A 21,705-nucleotide genomic window follows, 5' to 3' on the forward strand; every position below is an offset into this window, starting at 1 on the left:
AGTATGCCTATGCCATCATCACCATTATCCTCACCTGGATCGCCGGTGAGTGCGTCAGCTTGTTTGATTTCTTGGCTGAATATTGGTTTGTTTACTGTTTGTTTTAGTTACTCGTAACTTTTGCATTAAAATCTTTGTTATTCTCCAAAAAATGTTGTCTGCGACAGCAGGACACCTCCTCCTTACCACCCCCGCTACCCCCCCCCAGCCCCCCCCCCCCCCCCCCCCCCTTTGTCGATGAGTCATGTCCACCTCTGCTAAATTATGTATTGCTATGTACATCTTTCTTGAAATTATACAGTTCATTTTATTTGAGAACTCAAAAGCCATTTTCACTATTCTAGTGGATTGCGAGTGAGAATGTCCTTTCTTCTTACCTGCAAAAGAATAAGAATTAAAATTAAAAAATAATGGTAACAGATGTTTGTTTGATGTGAAACTATGATACGATCGCGATAAGTTATATATTTCCAAATCGGGATTACATTGCAATGGCGAAATCTGAAACCTGTCTCTTCTAAAAAATAAAATAAAATAAATAAAATTGAGAACATCCCCACACACACACACACACACACACACACACACACACACACACACACACAAAGGAGACAATTCAATTCCTCAAAAAAAACACAAAAAAAAGATAACAAAACTTAGAAAGTATAACAACATTAAAAGTAAACATGAGCTGCAATCTCTTGCCAAGAATTGAGAAGAAAAAAGACAAGCTTAAATGCACAGTCCTTGCCATGTTCGGCTCTCCATCATAATTATATCTGGGTAGGCTTTTGCATGGGACAAGACCATCCATCGACTTAGTAACATGCCAAAAATCAACACCCTGGCGTGTCTCCGTGTAAAAAATTTGATTTTTGTAATTAATTAATTTTAGAAAAGCCACTTTAGTGGCCTTTTTGAGAAAGAAATTCATTAAAAACAAGAAATTCCTCGGAGGTAGGAAAAACACCCCCGTTGGTCAAAGGGAAATAACCATTCTCACTGCACCCATTCTCACTGCCACCAACTGAGAAGGTTATTTCCCTTTGACCATTAATATGTGCCTCTATAAGTCCTTGTAGAATCTTAATCCACCAATAACTCCCTAACCGTGTGTTTGACTGGTCCCAATTTTTGTAAGGACCGTCTCAGGAATGTATAGAACCTGTTCACCAAGTTTGGTGACAATCGGTCCGTTCATTCTTGAGATCTATATGCGAACACAAACACACAAACACACAAACACACAAACAAACACATCGACCGAAACCTATACACACCCCTATACCGGGGGTGTAAAAATCCAACTCGCCACAGTGTTATCCAGTGTGATAACCTGCCCAGGTCTCAGATGGTGATGGTAGTGTTTAAGTGGGAAATAATGTGCCTTTGAAGTATGTCTTCAACACTAAGGAACAACACAATATAAGTTGCTATCGCACGTACACAGCCGGCCATGAAGCTGTCAGGAAAAGCAGTGTGCACGTGAAACACAGCACAGGCACACAGACACCCCAGGGAGTTATAGACTTTTTCATGATGGCCACAAAAACTCGATGCCTTGCTCGCCAAGCGTGGTGAAAACATTGCCCTGTGCAAGCTGTGAGTGTGGGTGTTGGGGGGGGGGAGGAATGTTATGGAGATTGTTGCGAGTTCGATGCTGTAAGTAGATGACCTAATTCTTGACCTGGTAAAAATCGATGGTCGTTATAATATTCGAAACAGTGCTCTGTTTCTGGTGGGGTGAGGAGGCGGAGAGGAGACAGATAACGAGATAGTGGAGGAGGGGAGGAGAGAGAGATACAGAAGGGCAGAGAGGGTGAGGGAAATAGGGGAGGGGGGAGAGGGTGTTCATGTGAGAGGGGGAGGGAAATAGGGGAGGGGGAGAGGGTGTTCATGTGAGAGGGGGAGGGAAATAGGGGAGGGGGAGAGGGTGTTCATGTGAGAGGGGGAGGAAAATAGGGGAGGGGGGAGAGGGTGTTCATGTGAGAGGGGGAGAGAAATAGGGGAGGGGGAGAGGGTGTTCATGTGAGAGGGGGAGGGAAATAGGGGAGGGGGAGAGGGTGTTCATGTGAGAGGGGGTGTGGGAGGATTTTATGGAGATTGCTTCAATTTCGATGTTGCACGTCATAGATGGCCTAGCTAATTCGTGACCGCGTAAAAATTGATGGTCGTTATAATGTCCAAAAAGATGCATTGTTTCTGGCGGGGTGGGGAGAAGGAGATGGATCGGTAGAGAGGGAGAGAACGGAGAGAGGGAGAGAGAGAGGGAAGAGGGGGGAGAGGGGAATAGAGGCAGAAGTGAAGAAGTTGAAGAGAGGAGAGGAGGCTCGAGAGACAAGAAGAAAGAGAGGGGGGGGGGAGGGAAATAGTGTCAATGTATATTTAGGTGTGGAGGAGGGGGTCGAATTTGATGGAGATTGCCGCAAGTTCTATGTTGAAGGTCATTAATGGACACATTCTTGACTGGGTGAAAATCGATGGTCGTTACAATGTTCGAAAGAATGCTTTGTTTATGGTTGGGTTGGCAGAAGGCAATCGAGGGGGAGAGAATGGGAGGAGACAAAGCACGGGGGGGGGGGGGGGGGGGGGGAGAGAGAAAAATAGATAGAGAGAAGAGAAGAGAGAGAGAGGAGGCAGAGGGGAAATCGTAAGAGATAGAAAAATTGAGAGATGGTGTGTGTCTGTGTGTGTGGGGATTTTATTGGTATTTTTACATTTAGTCAAGTTTTGACTAAATGTTTTAACGTAGAGGGGGGAATCGAGACGAGGGTGTGGTGTGTGTGTGTGTGTGTGTGTGTGTGTAGAGCGATTCAGAGAAAACTACTGGACCGATCTTCATGAAACTTGACATGAGAGATCCTGAGTATGATATCTCCAGATGTTTTTTCCATTTTTTTGATAAATGTCTTTGATGACGTCATATCCGACTTTTCGTGAAAGTTGAGGCGGCACTGTCACGCTCTCATTTTTTCCGTGCGCACTTGGTCTTGTGCTTGCGTGTACACACGAAGGGGGTTAAGTCAATAGCAGGTCTGCAAATAAGTTGACCTGGGAGATCGGAAAAAATTTCTCTCTCTATTTCAGGACTGATCTGTGAAGAAGTGAAACAGATCTTTCTCTCTCTATTTCAGGACTGATCTGTGAAGAAGTGAAACAGATCTTTCTCTCTATATTTCAGGACTGATCTGGTAAGAGGCGAAACAGATCTTTCTCTATATATTTCAGGACTGATCTGGGAAGAGGTGAAACAGATATGGCAGGCAGGGGCGAGGGATTATTTCAACTCCCTATGGAACGTCATAGACTCCGTCATGCTCAGCCTCCTATTGGCTGCCTTCGTGCTAGAACTGGTTGTTCCCCTTAGAATCAACCGCGTCATCCGGGAACCCATCTCGGGAACCAACGCCACTTCCGGTTACGCCAGACACCAGGACACGGTGGCGCACATGTGTGCCGTCTTGGCGTACAAGACCACGTCCAACGAGGGTTACTGCGAGACTACTACTATCCGAACGTCTTACGGTGAGTTGTCCTTCTTTTTGTCGTTCGTTTGGCAAAGTATTGTTGTTGTTTTTTTTTGTCATGTACCCACATGTGGTTTCTAGAAATAATATTTGACTTGACTTGACTTGGTTATCAAAACAAACTGGGTCATTTTCTGAAGTGGTAAAATTCAAAATGCCGAGTTCTGCCTCTCCTGATGTGTTTGAGTTGGTACCTTATATTGTTGTTACGTCGATTTTGGGGTTAACCTTATTTTAGCAGCGATCACGTGACCCATATGTAGGAAATCTTTGATCAAAAAGTGTCCCAGATAGCCAAGTGAAGGTCGTTTAATTGCACAGAAAGCTTGAATGCACTCAAATGATTTACTTCATGGTTTATTTGTTTGTTTATAAATGTAAGTCTTTTTCAATTTGGTCAGTAGAAATGTCCCACGGTGTTTAAAGATGACATGAAGTCTTAGGCAAAAACTCCGCATTGATTTGGAAATACAATGACTTTCGTTAAGACCTTTTTTTAATGAGCCCGAAGCTGACTTGGCGAAGTCTTGTTACGGAAACATCAATACAAAGCGTCGTACAACAAGCTTTGCGAAGTCTTGTTACGGAAACATCAATACAAAGCGTCGTACAACAAGCTTTGCGAAGTCTTGTTACGGAAACATCAATACAAAGCGTCGTACAACAAGCTTTGCGAAGTCTTGTTACGGAAACATCAATACAAAGCGTCGTACAACAAGCTTTGCGAAGTCTTGTTACGGAAACATCAATACAAAGCGTCGTACAACAAGCTTTGCGAAGTCTTGTTACGGAAACATCAATACAAAGCGTCGTACAACAAGCTTTGCGAAGTCTTGTTACGGAAACATCAATACAAAGCGTCGTACAACAAGCTTTGCGAAGTCTTGTTACGGAAACATCAATACAAAGCGTCGTACAACAAGCTTTGCGAAGTCTTGTTACGGAAACATCAATACAAAGCGTCGTACAACAAGCTTTGCGAAGTCTTGTTACGGAAACATCAATACAAAGCGTCGTACAACAAGCTTTGCGAAGTCTTGTTACGGAAACATCAATACAAAGCGTCGTACAACAAGCTTTGCGAAGTCTTGTTACGGAAACATCAATACAAAGCGTCGTACAACAAGCTTTGCGAAGTCTTGTTACGGAAACATCAATACAAAGCGTCGTACAACAAGCTTTGCGAAGTCTTGTTACGGAAACATCAATACAAAGCGTCGTACAACAAGCTTTGCGAAGTCTTGTTACGGAAACATCAATACAAAGCGTCGTACAACAAGCTTTGCGAAGTCTTGTTACGGAAACATCAATACAAAGCGTCGTACAACAAGCTTTGCGAAGTCTTGTTACGGAAACATCAATACAAAGCGTCGTACAACAAGCTTTGCGAAGTCTTGTTACGGAAACATCAATACAAAGCGTCGTACAACAAGCTTTGCGAAGTCTTGTTACGGAAACATCAATACAAAGCGTCGTACAACAAGCTTTGCGAAGTCTTGTTACGGAAACATCAATACAAAGCGTCGTACAACAAGCTTTGCGAAGTCTTGTTACGGAAACATCAATACAAAGCGTCGTACAACAAGCTTTGCGAAGTCTTGTTACGGAAACATCAATACAAAGCGTCGTACAACAAGCTTTGCGAAGTCTTGTTACGGAAACATCAATACAAAGCGTCGTACAACAAGCTTTGCGAAGTCTTGTTACGGAAACATCAATACAAAGCGTCGTACAACAAGCTTTGCGAAGTCTTGTTACGGAAACATCAATACAAAGCGTCGTACAACAAGCTTTGCGAAGTCGTGTTACGGAAACATCAATACAAAGCGTCGTACAACAAGCTTTGCGAAGTCTTGTTACGGAAACATCAATACAAAGCGTCGTACAACAAGCTTTGCGAAGTCTTGTTACGGAAACATCAATACAAAGCGTCGTACAACAAGCTTTGCGAAGTCTTGTTACGGAAACATCAATACAAAGCGTCGTACAACAAGCTTTGCGAAGTCTTGTTACGGAAACATCAATACAAAGCGTCGTACAACAAGCTTTGCGAAGTCTTGTTACGGAAACATCAATACAAAGCGTCGTACAACAAGCTTTGCGAAGTCTTGTTACGGAAACATCAATACAAAGCGTCGTACAACAAGCTTTGCGAAGTCTTGTTACGGAAACATCAATACAAAGCGTCGTACAACAAGCTTTGCGAAGTCTTGTTACGGAAACATCAATACAAAGCGTCGTACAACAAGCTTTGCGAAGTCTTGTTACGGAAACATCAATACAAAGCGTCGTACAACAAGCTTTGCGAAGTCTTGTTACGGAAACATCAATACAAAGCGTCGTACAACAAGCTTTGCGAAGTCTTGTTACGGAAACATCAATACAAAGCGTCGTACAACAAGCTTTGCGAAGTCTTGTTACGGAAACATCAATACAAAGCGTCGTACAACAAGCTTTGCGAAGTCTTGTTACGGAAACATCAATACAAAGCGTCGTACAACAAGCTTTGCGAAGTCTTGTTACGGAAACATCAATACAAAGCGTCGTACAACAAGCTTTGCGAAGTCTTGTTACGGAAACATCAATACAAAGCGTCGTACAACAAGCTTTGCGAAGTCTTGTTACGGAAACATCAATACAAAGCGTCGTACAACAAGCTTTGCGAAGTCTTGTTACGGAAACATCAATACAAAGCGTCGTACAACAAGCTTTGCGAAGTCTTGTTACGGAAACATCAATACAAAGCGTCGTACAACAAGCTTTGCGAAGTCCTTGTTACGGAAACATCAATACAAAGCGTCGTACAACAAGCTTTGCGAAGTCTTGTTACGGAAACATCAATACAAAGCGTCGTACAACAAGCTTTGCGAAGTCTTGTTACGGAAACATCAATACAAAGCGTCGTACAACAAGCTTTGCGAAGTCTTGTTACGGAAACATCAATACAAAGCGTCGTACAACAAGCTTTGCGAAGTCTTGTTACGGAAACATCAATACAAAGCGTCGTACAACAAGCTTTGCGAAGTCTTGTTACGGAAACATCAATACAAAGCGTCGTACAACAAGCTTTGCGAAGTCTTGTTACGGAAACATCAATACAAAGCGTCGTACAACAAGCTTTGCGAAGTCTTGTTACGGAAACATCAATACAAAGCGTCGTACAACAAGCTTTGCGAGGTCTTGTTACGGAAACATCAATACAAAGCGTCGTACAACAAGCTTTGCGAAGTCTTGTTACGGAAACATCAATACAAAGCGTCGTACAACAAGCTTTGCGAAGTCTTGTTACGGAAACATCAATACAAAGCGTCGTACAACAAGCTTTGCGAAGTCTTGTTACGGAAACATCAATACAAAGCGTCGTACAACAAGCTTTGCGAAGTCTTGTTACGGAAACATCAATACAAAGCGTCGTACAACAAGCTTTGCGAAGTCTTGTTACGGAAACATCAATACAAAGCGTCGTACAACAAGCTTTGCGAAGTCTTGTTACGGAAACATCAATACAAAGCGTCGTACAACAAGCTTTGCGAAGTCTTGTTACGGAAACATCAATACAAAGCGTCGTACAACAAGCTTTGCGAAGTCTTGTTACGGAAACATCAATACAAAGCGTCGTACAACAAGCTTTGCGAAGTCTTGTTACGGAAACATCAATACAAAGCGTCGTACAACAAGCTTTGCGAAGTCTTGTTACGGAAACATCAATACAAAGCGTCGTACAACAAGCTTTGCGAAGTCTTGTTACGGAAACATCAATACAAAGCGTCGTACAACAAGCTTTGCGAAGTCTTGTTACGGAAACATCAATACAAAGCGTCGTACAACAAGCTTTGCGAAGTCTTGTTACGGAAACATCAATACAAAGCGTCGTACAACAAGCTTTGCGAAGTCTTGTTACGGAAACATCAATACAAAGCGTCGTACAACAAGCTTTGCGAAGTCTTGTTACGGAAACATCAATACAAAGCGTCGTACAACAAGCTTTGCGAAGTCTTGTTACGGAAACATCAATACAAAGCGTCGTACAACAAGCTTTGCGAAGTCTTGTTACGGAAACATCAATACAAAGCGTCGTACAACAAGCTTTGCGAAGTCTTGTTACGGAAACATCAATACAAAGCGTCGTACAACAAGCTTTGCGAAGTCTTGTTACGGAAACATCAATACAAAGCGTCGTACAACAAGCTTTGCGAAGTCTTGTTACGGAAACATCAATACAAAGCGTCGTACAACAAGCTTTGCGAAGTCTTGTTACGGAAACATCAATACAAAGCGTCGTACAACAAGCTTTGCGAAGTCTTGTTACGGAAACATCAATACAAAGCGTCGTACAACAAGCTTTGCGAAGTCTTGTTACGGAAACATCAATACAAAGCGTCGTACAACAAGCTTTGCGAAGTCTTGTTACGGAAACATCAATACAAAGCGTCGTACAACAAGCTTTGCGAAGTCTTGTTACGGAAACATCAATACAAAGCGTCGTACAACAAGCTTTGCGAAGTCTTGTTACGGAAACATCAATACAAAGCGTCGTACAACAAGCTTTGCGAAGTCTTGTTACGGAAACATCAATACAAAGCGTCGTACAACAAGCTTTGCGAAGTCTTGTTACGGAAACATCAATACAAAGCGTCGTACAACAAGCTTTGCGAAGTCTTGTTACGGAAACATCAATACAAAGCGTCGTACAACAAGCTTTGCGAAGTCTTGTTACGGAAACATCAATACAAAGCGTCGTACAACAAGCTTTGCGAAGTCTTGTTACGGAAACATCAATACAAAGCGTCGTACAACAAGCTTTGCGAAGTCTTGTTACGGAAACATCAATACAAAGCGTCGTACAACAAGCTTTGCGAAGTCTTGTTACGGAAACATCAATACAAAGCGTCGTACAACAAGCTTTGCGAAGTCTTGTTACGGAAACATCAATACAAAGCGTCGTACAACAAGCTTTGCGAAGTCTTGTTACGGAAACATCAATACAAAGCGTCGTACAACAAGCTTTGCGAAGTCTTGTTACGGAAACATCAATACAAAGCGTCGTACAACAAGCTTTGCGAAGTCTTGTTACGGAAACATCAATACAAAGCGTCGTACAACAAGCTTTGCGAAGTCTTGTTACGGAAACATCAATACAAAGCGTCGTACAACAAGCTTTGCGAAGTCTTGGTACGGAAACATCAATACAAAGCGTCGTACAACAAGCTTTGCGAAGTCTTGTTACGGAAACATCAATACAAAGCGTCGTACAACAAGCTTTGCGAAGTCTTGTTACGGAAACATCAATACAAAGCGTCGTACAACAAGCTTTGCGAAGTCTTGTTACGGAAACATCAATACAAAGCGTCGTACAACAAGCTTTGCGAAGTCTTGTTACGGAAACATCAATACAAAGCGTCGTACAACAAGCTTTGCGAAGTCTTGTTACGGAAACATCAATACAAAGCGTCGTACAACAAGCTTTGCGAAGTCTTGTTACGGAAACATCAATACAAAGCGTCGTACAACAAGCTTTGCGAAGTCTTGTTACGGAAACATCAATACAAAGCGTCGTACAACAAGCTTTGCGAAGTCTTGTTACGGAAACATCAATACAAAGCGTCGTACAACAAGCTTTGCGAAGTCTTGTTACGGAAACATCAATACAAAGCGTCGTACAACAAGCTTTGCGAAGTCTTGTTACGGAAACATCAATACAAAGCGTCGTACAACAAGCTTTGCGAAGTCTTGTTACGGAAACATCAATACAAAGCGTCGTACAACAAGCTTTGCGAAGTCTTGTTACGGAAACATCAATACAAAGCGTCGTACAACAAGCTTTGCGAAGTCTTGTTACGGAAACATCAATACAAAGCGTCGTACAACAAGCTTTGCGAAGTCTTGTTACGGAAACATCAATACAAAGCGTCGTACAACAAGCTTTGCGAAGTCTTGGTACGGAAACATCAATACAAAGCGTCGTACAACAAGCTTTGCGAAGTCTTGTTACGGAAACATCAATACAAAGCGTCGTACAACAAGCTTTGCGAAGTCTTGTTACGGAAACATCAATACAAAGCGTCGTACAACAAGCTTTGCGAAGTCTTGTTACGGAAACATCAATACAAAGCGTCGTACAACAAGCTTTGCGAAGTCTTGTTACGGAAACATCAATACAAAGCGTCGTACAACAAGCTTTGCGAAGTCTTGTTACGGAAACATCAATACAAAGCGTCGTACAACAAGCTTTGCGAAGTCTTGTTACGGAAACATCAATACAAAGCGTCGTACAACAAGCTTTGCGAAGTCTTGTTACGGAAACATCAATACAAAGCGTCGTACAACAAGCTTTGCGAAGTCTTGTTACGGAAACATCAATACAAAGCGTCGTACAACAAGCTTTGCGAAGTCTTGTTACGGAAACATCAATACAAAGCGTCGTACAACAAGCTTTGCGAAGTCTTGTTACGGAAACATCAATACAAAGCGTCGTACAACAAGCTTTGCGAAGTCTTGTTACGGAAACATCAATACAAAGCGTCGTACAACAAGCTTTGCGAAGTCTTGTTACGGAAACATCAATACAAAGCGTCGTACAACAAGCTTTGCGAAGTCTTGTTACGGAAACATCAATACAAAGCGTCGTACAACAAGCTTTGCGAAGTCTTGTTACGGAAACATCAATACAAAGCGTCGTACAACAAGCTTTGCGAAGTCTTGTTACGGAAACATCAATACAAAGCGTCGTACAACAAGCTTTGCGAAGTCTTGTTACGGAAACATCAATACAAAGCGTCGTACAACAAGCTTTGCGAAGTCTTGTTACGGAAACATCAATACAAAGCGTCGTACAACAAGCTTTGCGAAGTCTTGTTACGGAAACATCAATACAAAGCGTCGTACAACAAGCTTTGCGAAGTCTTGTTACGGAAACATCAATACAAAGCGTCGTACAACAAGCTTTGCGAAGTCTTGTTACGGAAACATCAATACAAAGCGTCGTACAACAAGCTTTGCGAAGTCTTGTTACGGAAACATCAATACAAAGCGTCGTACAACAAGCTTTGCGAAGTCTTGTTACGGAAACATCAATACAAAGCGTCGTACAACAAGCTTTGCGAAGTCTTGTTACGGAAACATCAATACAAAGCGTCGTACAACAAGCTTTGCGAAGTCTTGTTACGGAAACATCAATACAAAGCGTCGTACAACAAGCTTTGCGAAGTCTTGTTACGGAAACATCAATACAAAGCGTCGTACAACAAGCTTTGCGAAGTCTTGTTACGGAAACATCAATACAAAGCGTCGTACAACAAGCTTTGCGAAGTCTTGTTACGGAAACATCAATACAAAGCGTCGTACAACAAGCTTTGCGAAGTCTTGTTACGGAAACATCAATACAAAGCGTCGTACAACAAGCTTTGCGAAGTCTTGTTACGGAAACATCAATACAAAGCGTCGTACAACAAGCTTTGCGAAGTCTTGTTACGGAAACATCAATACAAAGCGTCGTACAACAAGCTTTGCGAAGTCTTGTTACGGAAACATCAATACAAAGCGTCGTACAACAAGCTTTGCGAAGTCTTGTTACGGAAACATCAATACAAAGCGTCGTACAACAAGCTTTGCGAAGTCTTGTTACGGAAACATCAATACAAAGCGTCGTACAACAAGCTTTGCGAAGTCTTGTTACGGAAACATCAATACAAAGCGTCGTACAACAAGCTTTGCGAAGTCTTGTTACGGAAACATCAATACAAAGCGTCGTACAACAAGCTTTGCGAAGTCTTGTTACGGAAACATCAATACAAAGCGTCGTACAACAAGCTTTGCGAAGTCTTGTTACGGAAACATCAATACAAAGCGTCGTACAACAAGCTTTGCGAAGTCTTGTTACGGAAACATCAATACAAAGCGTCGTACAACAAGCTTTGCGAAGTCTTGTTACGGAAACATCAATACAAAGCGTCGTACAACAAGCTTTGCGAAGTCTTGTTACGGAAACATCAATACAAAGCGTCGTACAACAAGCTTTGCGAAGTCTTGTTACGGAAACATCAATACAAAGCGTCGTACAACAAGCTTTGCGAAGTCTTGTTACGGAAACATCAATACAAAGCGTCGTACAACAAGCTTTGCGAAGTCTTGTTACGGAAACATCAATACAAAGCGTCGTACAACAAGCTTTGCGAAGTCTTGTTACGGAAACATCAATACAAAGCGTCGTACAACAAGCTTTGCGAAGTCTTGTTACGGAAACATCAATACAAAGCGTCGTACAACAAGCTTTGCGAAGTCTTGTTACGGAAACATCAATACAAAGCGTCGTACAACAAGCTTTGCGAAGTCTTGTTACGGAAACATCAATACAAAGCGTCGTACAACAAGCTTTGCGAAGTCTTGTTACGGAAACATCAATACAAAGCGTCGTACAACAAGCTTTGCGAAGTCTTGTTACGGAAACATCAATACAAAGCGTCGTACAACAAGCTTTGCGAAGTCTTGTTACGGAAACATCAATACAAAGCGTCGTACAACAAGCTTTGCGAAGTCTTGTTACGGAAACATCAATACAAAGCGTCGTACAACAAGCTTTGCGAAGTCTTGTTACGGAAACATCAATACAAAGCGTCGTACAACAAGCTTTGCGAAGTCTTGTTACGGAAACATCAATACAAAGCGTCGTACAACAAGCTTTGCGAAGTCTTGTTACGGAAACATCAATACAAAGCGTCGTACAACAAGCTTTGCGAAGTCTTGTTACGGAAACATCAATACAAAGCGTCGTACAACAAGCTTTGCGAAGTCTTGTTACGGAAACATCAATACAAAGCGTCGTACAACAAGCTTTGCGAAGTCTTGTTACGGAAACATCAATACAAAGCGTCGTACAACAAGCTTTGCGAAGTCTTGTTACGGAAACATCAATACAAAGCGTCGTACAACAAGCTTTGCGAAGTCTTGTTACGGAAACATCAATACAAAGCGTCGTACAACAAGCTTTGCGAAGTCTTGTTACGGAAACATCAATACAAAGCGTCGTACAACAAGCTTTGCGAAGTCTTGTTACGGAAACATCAATACAAAGCGTCGTACAACAAGCTTTGCGAAGTCTTGTTACGGAAACATCAATACAAAGCGTCGTACAACAAGCTTTGCGAAGTCTTGTTACGGAAACATCAATACAAAGCGTCGTACAACAAGCTTTGCGAAGTCGTGTTACGGAAACATCAATACAAAGCGTCGTACAACAAGCTTTGCGAAGTCGTGTTACGGAAACATCAATACAAAGCGTCGTACAACAAGCTTTGCGAAGTCGTGTTACGGAAACATCAATACAAAGCGTCGTACAACAAGCTTTGCGAAGTCTTGTTACGGAAACATCAATACAAAGCGTCGTACAACAAGCTTTGCGAAGTCTTGTTACGGAAACATCAATACAAAGCGTCGTACAACAAGCTTTGCGAAGTCTTGTTACGGAAACATCAATACAAAGCGTCGTACAACAAGCTTTGCGAAGTCTTGTTACGGAAACATCAATACAAAGCGTCGTACAACAAGCTTTGCGAAGTCTTGTTACGGAAACATCAATACAAAGCGTCGTACAACAAGCTTTGCGAAGTCTTGTTACGGAAACATCAATACAAAGCGTCGTACAACAAGCTTTGCGAAGTCGTGTTACGGAAACATCAATACAAAGCGTCGTACAACAAGCTTTGCGAAGTCTTGTTACGGAAACATCAATACAAAGCGTCGTACAACAAGCTTTGCGAAGTCTTGTTACGGAAACATCAATACAAAGCGTCGTACAACAAGCTTTGCGAAGTCGTGTTACGGAAACATCAATACAAAGCGTCGTACAACAAGCTTTGCGAAGTCTTGTTACGGAAACATCAATACAAAGCGTCGTACAACAAGCTTTGCGAAGTCTTGTTACGGAAACATCAATACAAAGCGTCGTACAACAAGCTTTGCGAAGTCTTGTTACGGAAACATCAATACAAAGCGTCGTACAACAAGCTTTGCGAAGTCTTGTTACGGAAACATCAATACAAAGCGTCGTACAACAAGCTTTGCGAAGTCTTGGTACGGAAACATCAATACAAAGCGTCGTACAACAAGCTTTGCGAAGTCTTGTTACGGAAACATCAATACAAAGCGTCGTACAACAAGCTTTGCGAAGTCTTGTTACGGAAACATCAATACAAAGCGTCGTACAACAAGCTTTGCGAAGTCTTGTTACGGAAACATCAATACAAAGCGTCGTACAACAAGCTTTGCGAAGTCTTGTTACGGAAACATCAATACAAAGCGTCGTACAACAAGCTTTGCGAAGTCTTGTTACGGAAACATCAATACAAAGCGTCGTACAACAAGCTTTGCGAAGTCTTGTTACGGAAACATCAATACAAAGCGTCGTACAACAAGCTTTGCGAAGTCTTGTTACGGAAACATCAATACAAAGCGTCGTACAACAAGCTTTGCGAAGTCTTGTTACGGAAACATCAATACAAAGCGTCGTACAACAAGCTTTGCGAAGTCTTGTTACGGAAACATCAATACAAAGCGTCGTACAACAAGCTTTGCGAAGTCTTGTTACGGAAACATCAATACAAAGCGTCGTACAACAAGCTTTGCGAAGTCGTGTTACGGAAACATCAATACAAAGCGTCGTACAACAAGCTTTGCGAAGTCTTGTTACGGAAACATCAATACAAAGCGTCGTACAACAAGCTTTGCGAAGTCTTGTTACGGAAACATCAATACAAAGCGTCGTACAACAAGCTTTGCGAAGTCTTGTTACGGAAACATCAATACAAAGCGTCGTACAACAAGCTTTGCGAAGTCTTGTTACGGAAACATCAATACAAAGCGTCGTACAACAAGCTTTGCGAAGCAGACTTCACGAAGTCGACTTCGCCCAATTAATGAAAGCATTTAGTCTCTGGGTCGTACAAAACGCACAAAGCACGGTGAAGGTTGCAATTAACCAATCCACCCGTACCTCTATTCTTCCAGTGGACTGGAAGCCCAGCTGGGTGCCCGACCTGCATGCATTTGTATACTGTTCAAAAAAAGAAACGCATAGTTGCTACTTGCCAAATTTGTTTTATTTTTCGAAAAAATTAACAGAAAATCCAATATTTAGATTATTTGTTTGAAATTTGGTATGGACACAGTTGAATGCACACACAGTTCATTTGCATCTTCAAATCAATCAGTCAATCAATACGATTGGGTGCCGAGGCTGTCAAGTCAGTAGGGGGTGTGACTGCCTTGAGCAGCAACAACTGCCCGGCACCTTCTGGGCATGGACTGGATCAGATGCCGGATATCTTGCTGTGGGATGGTGTCCCACTCCTCCTGAAGTGCCTGCAATAGATCGCGGTGATTTGCCGGCGCTTCTTCTCGCCTGCGCACACGTCTGTCCAATTCATCCCAGAGGTGTTCTATCGGGTTCATGTCTGGCGACATGGATGGCCAGGGAAGCACCTGGACATGGTGGTCGGTGAGGAACTGGGTGGTGAGTCGTGCTGTGTGCGGGCGAGCGTTGTCCTGCTGGAATATGGCATCCTGGTCAGCCAGAAGAGGAAGGGCGTGTGGGCGCAGAATTTCCTCCACGTATCGCTGGGCAGTTATGCGCCCTTGGACGTGCACCAGGGTGCTCCTTCCAGCGGTATTGATCGCCCCCCACACCATGACGCCTCCACCACCATGAACGGGTGCCTCATCCACACAGTTGGGCGCGTAACGTTCGTTTACTCTCCGGTAGACCCTCCTCCGACCATCATGTCGCTGGAGCAGGAAGTAGGACTCGTCGCTGAACCACACGTGTCTCCAGTGATTCCGGACGGTCCAGCGAAGGTGCTGGTTGCCCCACTGCACTCGGTTCTGGCGATGGCGGCGGGTGAGGACAGCTCCTCTGTGAGGTCTGCGAGCTCTCAAACCAGCTTCATGCAGGCGGTTCCGCACGGTCTGGTCCGATAATCGGTGTGGCCCGGGGAGAGCCTGGACAGAAGATGAGGCCGACAGGAAACGATTCCGGAGGTGGCGGAGCCGTATGAAGCGGTCGTGAGCAGCAGTTGTCGCCCTTGGTCTTCCCGCTCGTGGCAAGTCAGCAACGGAGCCAGTGGCTTGAAACCTGACCCACAGTCTACTGATGGTGCTCTGGGACACGTGGAAGTGCCTGGCGATTGCACTTTGACTTTGGCCTGCTTGTAAACGACCCAATGCAATTTGGCGGTCTTCTCTGCTCAATCGGGCCATCTTTCGTCGCTGAATTGTCGTCTGATTTCTTTGTGGCGAACAATCCGCTTTTATGGGTTTTGGAAGACATGGTGAGAGCTCAATATTCCCCGAGTTTCACGATATTACACTGAAGCATGACGAGTGGTCATGCCAAATGAGCAATTTTGACATTGTAGCCACTGATAACGCATGCGTCACGTGCAGAGCTCACTTGTGGCAATGGACGAAAGGTCGACGACCAGATAAACATTTTCTGCAGTTTGGTGGATATCCTTGTAGCCATATAACTAAATTAACCAAATATTACAAGCTATGCGTTTCTTTTTTTGAACAGTATAGTATCGCCTATCAAATGACTAGCTTTATCAACTGATAACCACTCTTTTCACGAGAAAATGTCCACCTTTCAAACCATCAATCCACCCATACCCTTATCTCTCCAGTGGACTGGAAGCCCAGCTGGGTGCCTGACCCGGAGCTGCTGTCGGACGTGCTGTTCACCCTGGGTACCATCCTGAGCATCAGCCGGTTCTCCTTCATCATGCCGGCCAACGAGGCCCTTGGGACCATGCTCGTGTCCTTCAGACGGACCATCGTCGACCTGTTCAAGATCACCGGCATGTTCCTGCTCGTCCTCATGTGCTTCGCGTGCGGCCTGGCAACGCTGTACGCTCCCAACCGCTGTGGGACCAATATGTTTGACAGGTGGGTAGATCGTTTTGACAGGTAGGTAGATTATTCAGACAGGTGGGTACAGTATTATGACAGGTTGGTAGATTACTTTGAGAGGTTAGTAGATTACTTTGACATGTGGGTACAGTATTATGACAGGTTGATACAGTATTCTGAAAGGTTGGTACAATATAATGACAGGTTGGTACAGTATTATGTCAGGTTGGTACAGTATCTTGACGGGTTGGAACATTATTGTGAGAGGTTTGAATGGTAGATTATTTTGACAGGTTTGAATGGTAGATTATTTTGACAGGCTGGTTGTTACATTATTTTGACAGGCTGGTTGTTACATTATTTTGACAGGCTGGTTGTTAGATTATTTTGACAGGCTGGTTGTTACATTATTTTGACAAGTTGGTAAATAATGTTGACAGGTTGGTTTTGCACATGCATGTTAAGAGGGCACCTATAACATTTAATTCATTTAAGACGAAGTCCATTTCGTCGTGTAAACAATTTGGCTCACGATCTCAATTTTGGCTAGGCATTTACACAGGGTAAAACCAGCTTCCACTTGGTCACGTACCATAATCTACATTCTGACTGCTTGCTGTGGTGAGTCAGGGTTTTTTACTGAATGAATTTGATAAATTGCCACAACTGGCGTTTACAAAATTAATTCAGAAAAATAATGTTCACTGTGCACATAGAGCACCCGGGCTTCGTGTACACTACATTGGGGTGTGCACGTTAAAGATCCCACGATTGACAAAAGGGTCTTTCCTGGCAAAATTGTATAGGCATGGATAAAATTTTCCACCAAAATACCCGTGTGACTTGGAATAATAGGCCGTGAAAAGTAGGATATGCGCCGAAATGGCTGCGATCTGCTGGCCGATGTGAATGCGTGATGTATTGTGTAAATAAATTCCATCTCACACGGCATAAATAAATCCCTGCGCCTTGAATATGTGCGCGATATTAATTGCATAAAAAAATATAAAAGAAATATTAAAAAAATCCCTGCGCTTAGAACTGTACCCACGGAATACGCGCGATATAAGCCTCATATTGATTTTCATATTTGGTATGTGGAAAAATGGAAGGATGTAGTAATCCTGTGTAAAAGCCTGGCCAAATCTCAGGTGACGAGCCGAACCGTTTTCACGAAAATTAGTGTGTCTTTGAATCGATGAAATTGGGATAATATAGGATCCTGGATTCCTCGGGGCATGGGCAACGTGTGATTGTGTTTGAGCAAATAAACCATCCTCCATTTCTTTCCCCATGTCCAGTTTTTCAGGCACTCTCTTCACACTGACCTGGTCAGTCTTCGGCCTTGGGTCGGTGGACGCTCCCGCTCTGACGACAAACGGCCCGGTGACGTCATTGACCAACAACCCGGTGAGGTCAGTGGCGGTGGAGACGGTGGGGTATTACCTGTACGGCGTGTACGTCTTCGCCTCCATGATCGTGCTCCTCAACCTGCTGATTGCGGTCATGTCCAACACCTTTAATGAAGTGCAGGTAAATGTCCAACACCTTTAATGTGGTGCAGGTAAATGTCCAACACCTTTAATGTGGTGCAGGTAAATGTCCAACACCTTTAATGAAGTGCAGGTAAATGTCCAACACCTTTAATGAAGTGCAGGTAAATGTCCAACACCTTTAATGAAGTGCAGGTAAATGTCTAACACCTTTAATGAAGTGCAGGTAAATGTCCAACACCTTTATTGTGGTGCAGGTAAATGTCCAACACCTTTATTGTGGTGCAGGTAAATGTCCAACACCTTTAATGAAGTGCAGGTAAATGTCTAACACCTTTAATGAAGTGCAGGTAAATGTCCAACACCTTTATTGTGGTGCAGGTAAATGTCCAACACCTTTAATGAAGTGCAGGTAAATGTCCAACACCTTTAATGAAGTGCAGGTAAATGTCCAACACCTTTAATGAAGTGCAGGTAAATGTCCAACACCTTTAATGAAGTGCAGGTAAATGTCCAACACCTTTAATGAAGTGCAGGTAAATGTCCAACACCTTTAATGAAGTGCAGGTAAATGTCCAACACCTTTATTGTGGTGCAGGTAAAAGAAAGCCAAATGGTTTTATCAATGTTTTATTTCTGTTAACATGTTCGTAAACTACCAGAATTATGCATGAGGGGTAGAGAGATAAATCAATGCAAGAAAAACAAAGTCTGAGGAGAAAGGTACAGAGAGAGGGAAAGAGAGAGAGAGAGAGAGGTTCTAATTCTGTTTTTGTCTAGTTATGTCAAATGAAATGAAAACTAACGAGGGTAAATTGAAGACCATATAATTATGCAGTGTCCCCGATTAGGTCAAGAGTCCGCCATGTAGTTATGGCACTTGAACGTGTTAATAAAGTTTTCAAAATGAATCGGATTTGAAAATAAAAATGATTGCACTGTTCTTGAATTTTACGCCAATGAGACGTACACTATATTACAGCAGCTGTCTCATTGGCGTAAAATTCAAGGACAGTGCATTGTAGCGATAGGCCTAATCAACATCAGAGCGCCTGACATGAATAATTCTCAGGAAGGTGAAAGTAAGTTATAAGATGTCAGTGCTTATTATTATTCTCTAGGATTGTTTTATTTAAAAAAAATAAAATAAAAATTAGAATTAAAAAAATAGATTAAATAAATAGACACACAAGAAAAAAAACTGTCGATAAAATGCATGGCAGTTGTTGACATCAACAACACACTTGTCAAAATGTAGCAGCATTTCGAAATTAAATGTCGCAATTTGACCTCCATGATTCCTGCCACTAAACAAACGAGGCAATGCGCCGTGAAAAACGATTCAGCCGCCAACACCGGGATTATTTACCCTAATACCCAAACGACCACTGCAAATGATTGACTTATTAACCATCACGATTTAATTATGACGTTTTATACAATCATCCCCGTTCGTCATCAACTGCCGTAAAGTGAACCGTGGTGTACCCACTCGACGCTGATTGGATGATTTCCCTGGGGACGTGTAAGCGCATTGGCGCGGTCGTGTAACACTCGCCGAGATTTTTTATTCATTTTCTACGACAATGGGTTACTGTTGTCATGGGGAAGAAGCGCGGGTACGCGATAAGAGAAATTGCGTATTGGTAATTGTGTTTGTATCGATGAGGAGCGAATGGCTGTCTTTTTACATAGACGGGGAATCGAGACGAGGGTCGTGGTGTATGTGTGTGTATGTATGTATGTATGTATGTATGTATGTATGTATGTATGTATGTATGTGTGTGTGTATGTATGTGTGTGTGTGTGTATGTATGTATGTATGTATGTATGTATGTATGTAAGTATGTATGTATGTATGTATGTATGTATGTATGTATGTATGTATGTACTAGATGAATACCCGCTTCGCCGAGTAGCCGGCTTCGCCGGGAAGAAGTACTTAGAGCCGTACGCCGGCTACGCCGGCTTCGCCGGGTCCGAACAATGGACCCGCCCAGCTTAGGTCCCTCCCAGATTCGTGGAATGGGTACAGCACGAAAATGATTCAGTAGCCATAATGCCATTCCTGACCATATCGAGTCCCACCCTTGTCGACGAATGTAACCGTGTTAATCACCTTTGGAGGCGAACTCCACTCAAACAGGATTGCTTATCTCTAAGCCCTTTTGAACTGTTATGGCTTCTCAAAGGAAGGCCAGTACATACAAATACACAAAAGCCGCCAGATCACATCACAAACAGAACTGAACAATCCACAGGTGTTGCCCACGTAGAGAGACTCACACACACACAGACACACACACACACACACACACACAAACACAGAGAAGCCGTATATATATATAGAGAGATAGATGACAGTGTATTTTTCACGTGGCTATAAATTGATTCGACCTTTGCACTTTTACAGTGAGGATAATTTACGGGTCCAATTTACGTTCTGGACACTGCGGTGACCTTCTAAAAATAGTAACAGAACGCCGGGAATATCCGAAGATGCCCCCTCATACTATAGTGCACCATACGAAGGAAGGGAGGTAAACGCTGAAAACATGGAGAAGATAAGGAAGAGTTACTGGGAATGGTGAAATGAACAGAAAAACCAAAATCGGTTCAGCGCTGCGCGCTGAGAGCACGTGTTGAAATATCTCATCGATGATATTGTGTCCGGGGTGTAGCTGAATACGGTGTCCAAATTTGAAAAAGATCCACCGAGAACTTTGGCTTTGGTGTGTCGGTATGGGGGCCCGGGTAGCTGAGGTGGAACCAAAATCGGTTCAGCGCTGCGCGCTGAGAGCACGTGTTGAAATATCGACCAGGTTGTGTCCTGTCCCGGGTGTACCTGAATATGCCCACCAAATTTGAAGCAGATCCATCGAGAACTTTGGCCGTGCATCGCGCACACACACATACACACACACACACACACACAGACAGACAGACAGACAGACACAAGTCGTATATATATATAGATGTGTGTGTGTGTGTGTGTGTGTGTGTGTGTGTGTGTGTGTGTGTGTGTGTGTGTGTGTGTGTGTATGTATGTATGTATGTATGTATGTGTGTATGTATGTATGCATGCATGTATGTGTGTATGATATTCCCGGACAGTGTTTTCATTTTTTTTATAAATGTCTTTGATGTCATATCCGGCTTTTTGTGAATGTTGAGGCCGCACTGTCACGCCCTCATTTTTCAATTAAATTGATTGAAATTTTGGTCAAGCAATCTTCGACAAAGTCCAGACTATGGGATTGAATTGCAGCTCCACAGCGTAACAATTAGTTAATTAGTTTGCTCATTAAAGTTGTCATTAAAATCAAATTTTCACTAACAGATTAAAAAAAAGATTGCATTATATTCCGCAATTTCTCCTGATTTCAAAAACATATACATATGTCATGTTTACTATAAACATGTGCTCAGAATGACAGAAAATAGGTTTAAGTAAGTACTGCATTCACGCACGACGCGGAGACAAGCGTGACCCGTCTCGGCATTTGGGTGTGGTTAGTCGAGACTATCTTAATAATTATGGTCTTGGCGATGATCGTTTTTTGTTATGTTAATCTGTTACATTAATGCCGACAGCTTGACTAAATGTTTAAATATCGCTTCACGCGACTTGTTTTTAATCGATTCTATCCTGTATTAGCTCTAGCTCTTGATGGGCACATAAACGCCAGATTATGCAGGTATTTTTATATTCTGATTCGATTATTTTATCACAGGCTGAAATATTGTGGACACCTGTTCCCGCCCGCATTTTACTTGGGAGGTGG

At 42.8% G+C, this 21,705-nt stretch overlaps 1 protein-coding gene across 3 annotated transcripts in view; it reads left to right on the plus strand.

Moving 5' to 3' along the window:
• Positions 1 to 21,705, plus strand: part of LOC138978888 (short transient receptor potential channel 7-like) — a 72,290-nt gene that overhangs the window by 38,548 nt on the left and 12,037 nt on the right. For all 3 annotated transcript variants that reach the window (XM_070351697.1, XM_070351695.1, XM_070351696.1), the window contains exons 9-12: positions 1 to 45; positions 3,229 to 3,525; positions 16,202 to 16,463; positions 17,729 to 17,960. The exon at positions 1 to 45 is cut by the window's left edge and continues 139 nt beyond it. In XM_070351697.1, coding sequence (XP_070207798.1) covers positions 1 to 45; positions 3,229 to 3,525; positions 16,202 to 16,463; positions 17,729 to 17,960 — 836 coding nt within the window. The remainder of the gene's footprint in view (positions 46 to 3,228; positions 3,526 to 16,201; positions 16,464 to 17,728; positions 17,961 to 21,705) is intronic.

This window comes from Littorina saxatilis, linkage group LG10, assembly GCF_037325665.1.
Source record: "Littorina saxatilis isolate snail1 linkage group LG10, US_GU_Lsax_2.0, whole genome shotgun sequence".
Classification (NCBI taxonomy): domain Eukaryota; kingdom Metazoa; phylum Mollusca; class Gastropoda; order Littorinimorpha; family Littorinidae; genus Littorina; species Littorina saxatilis.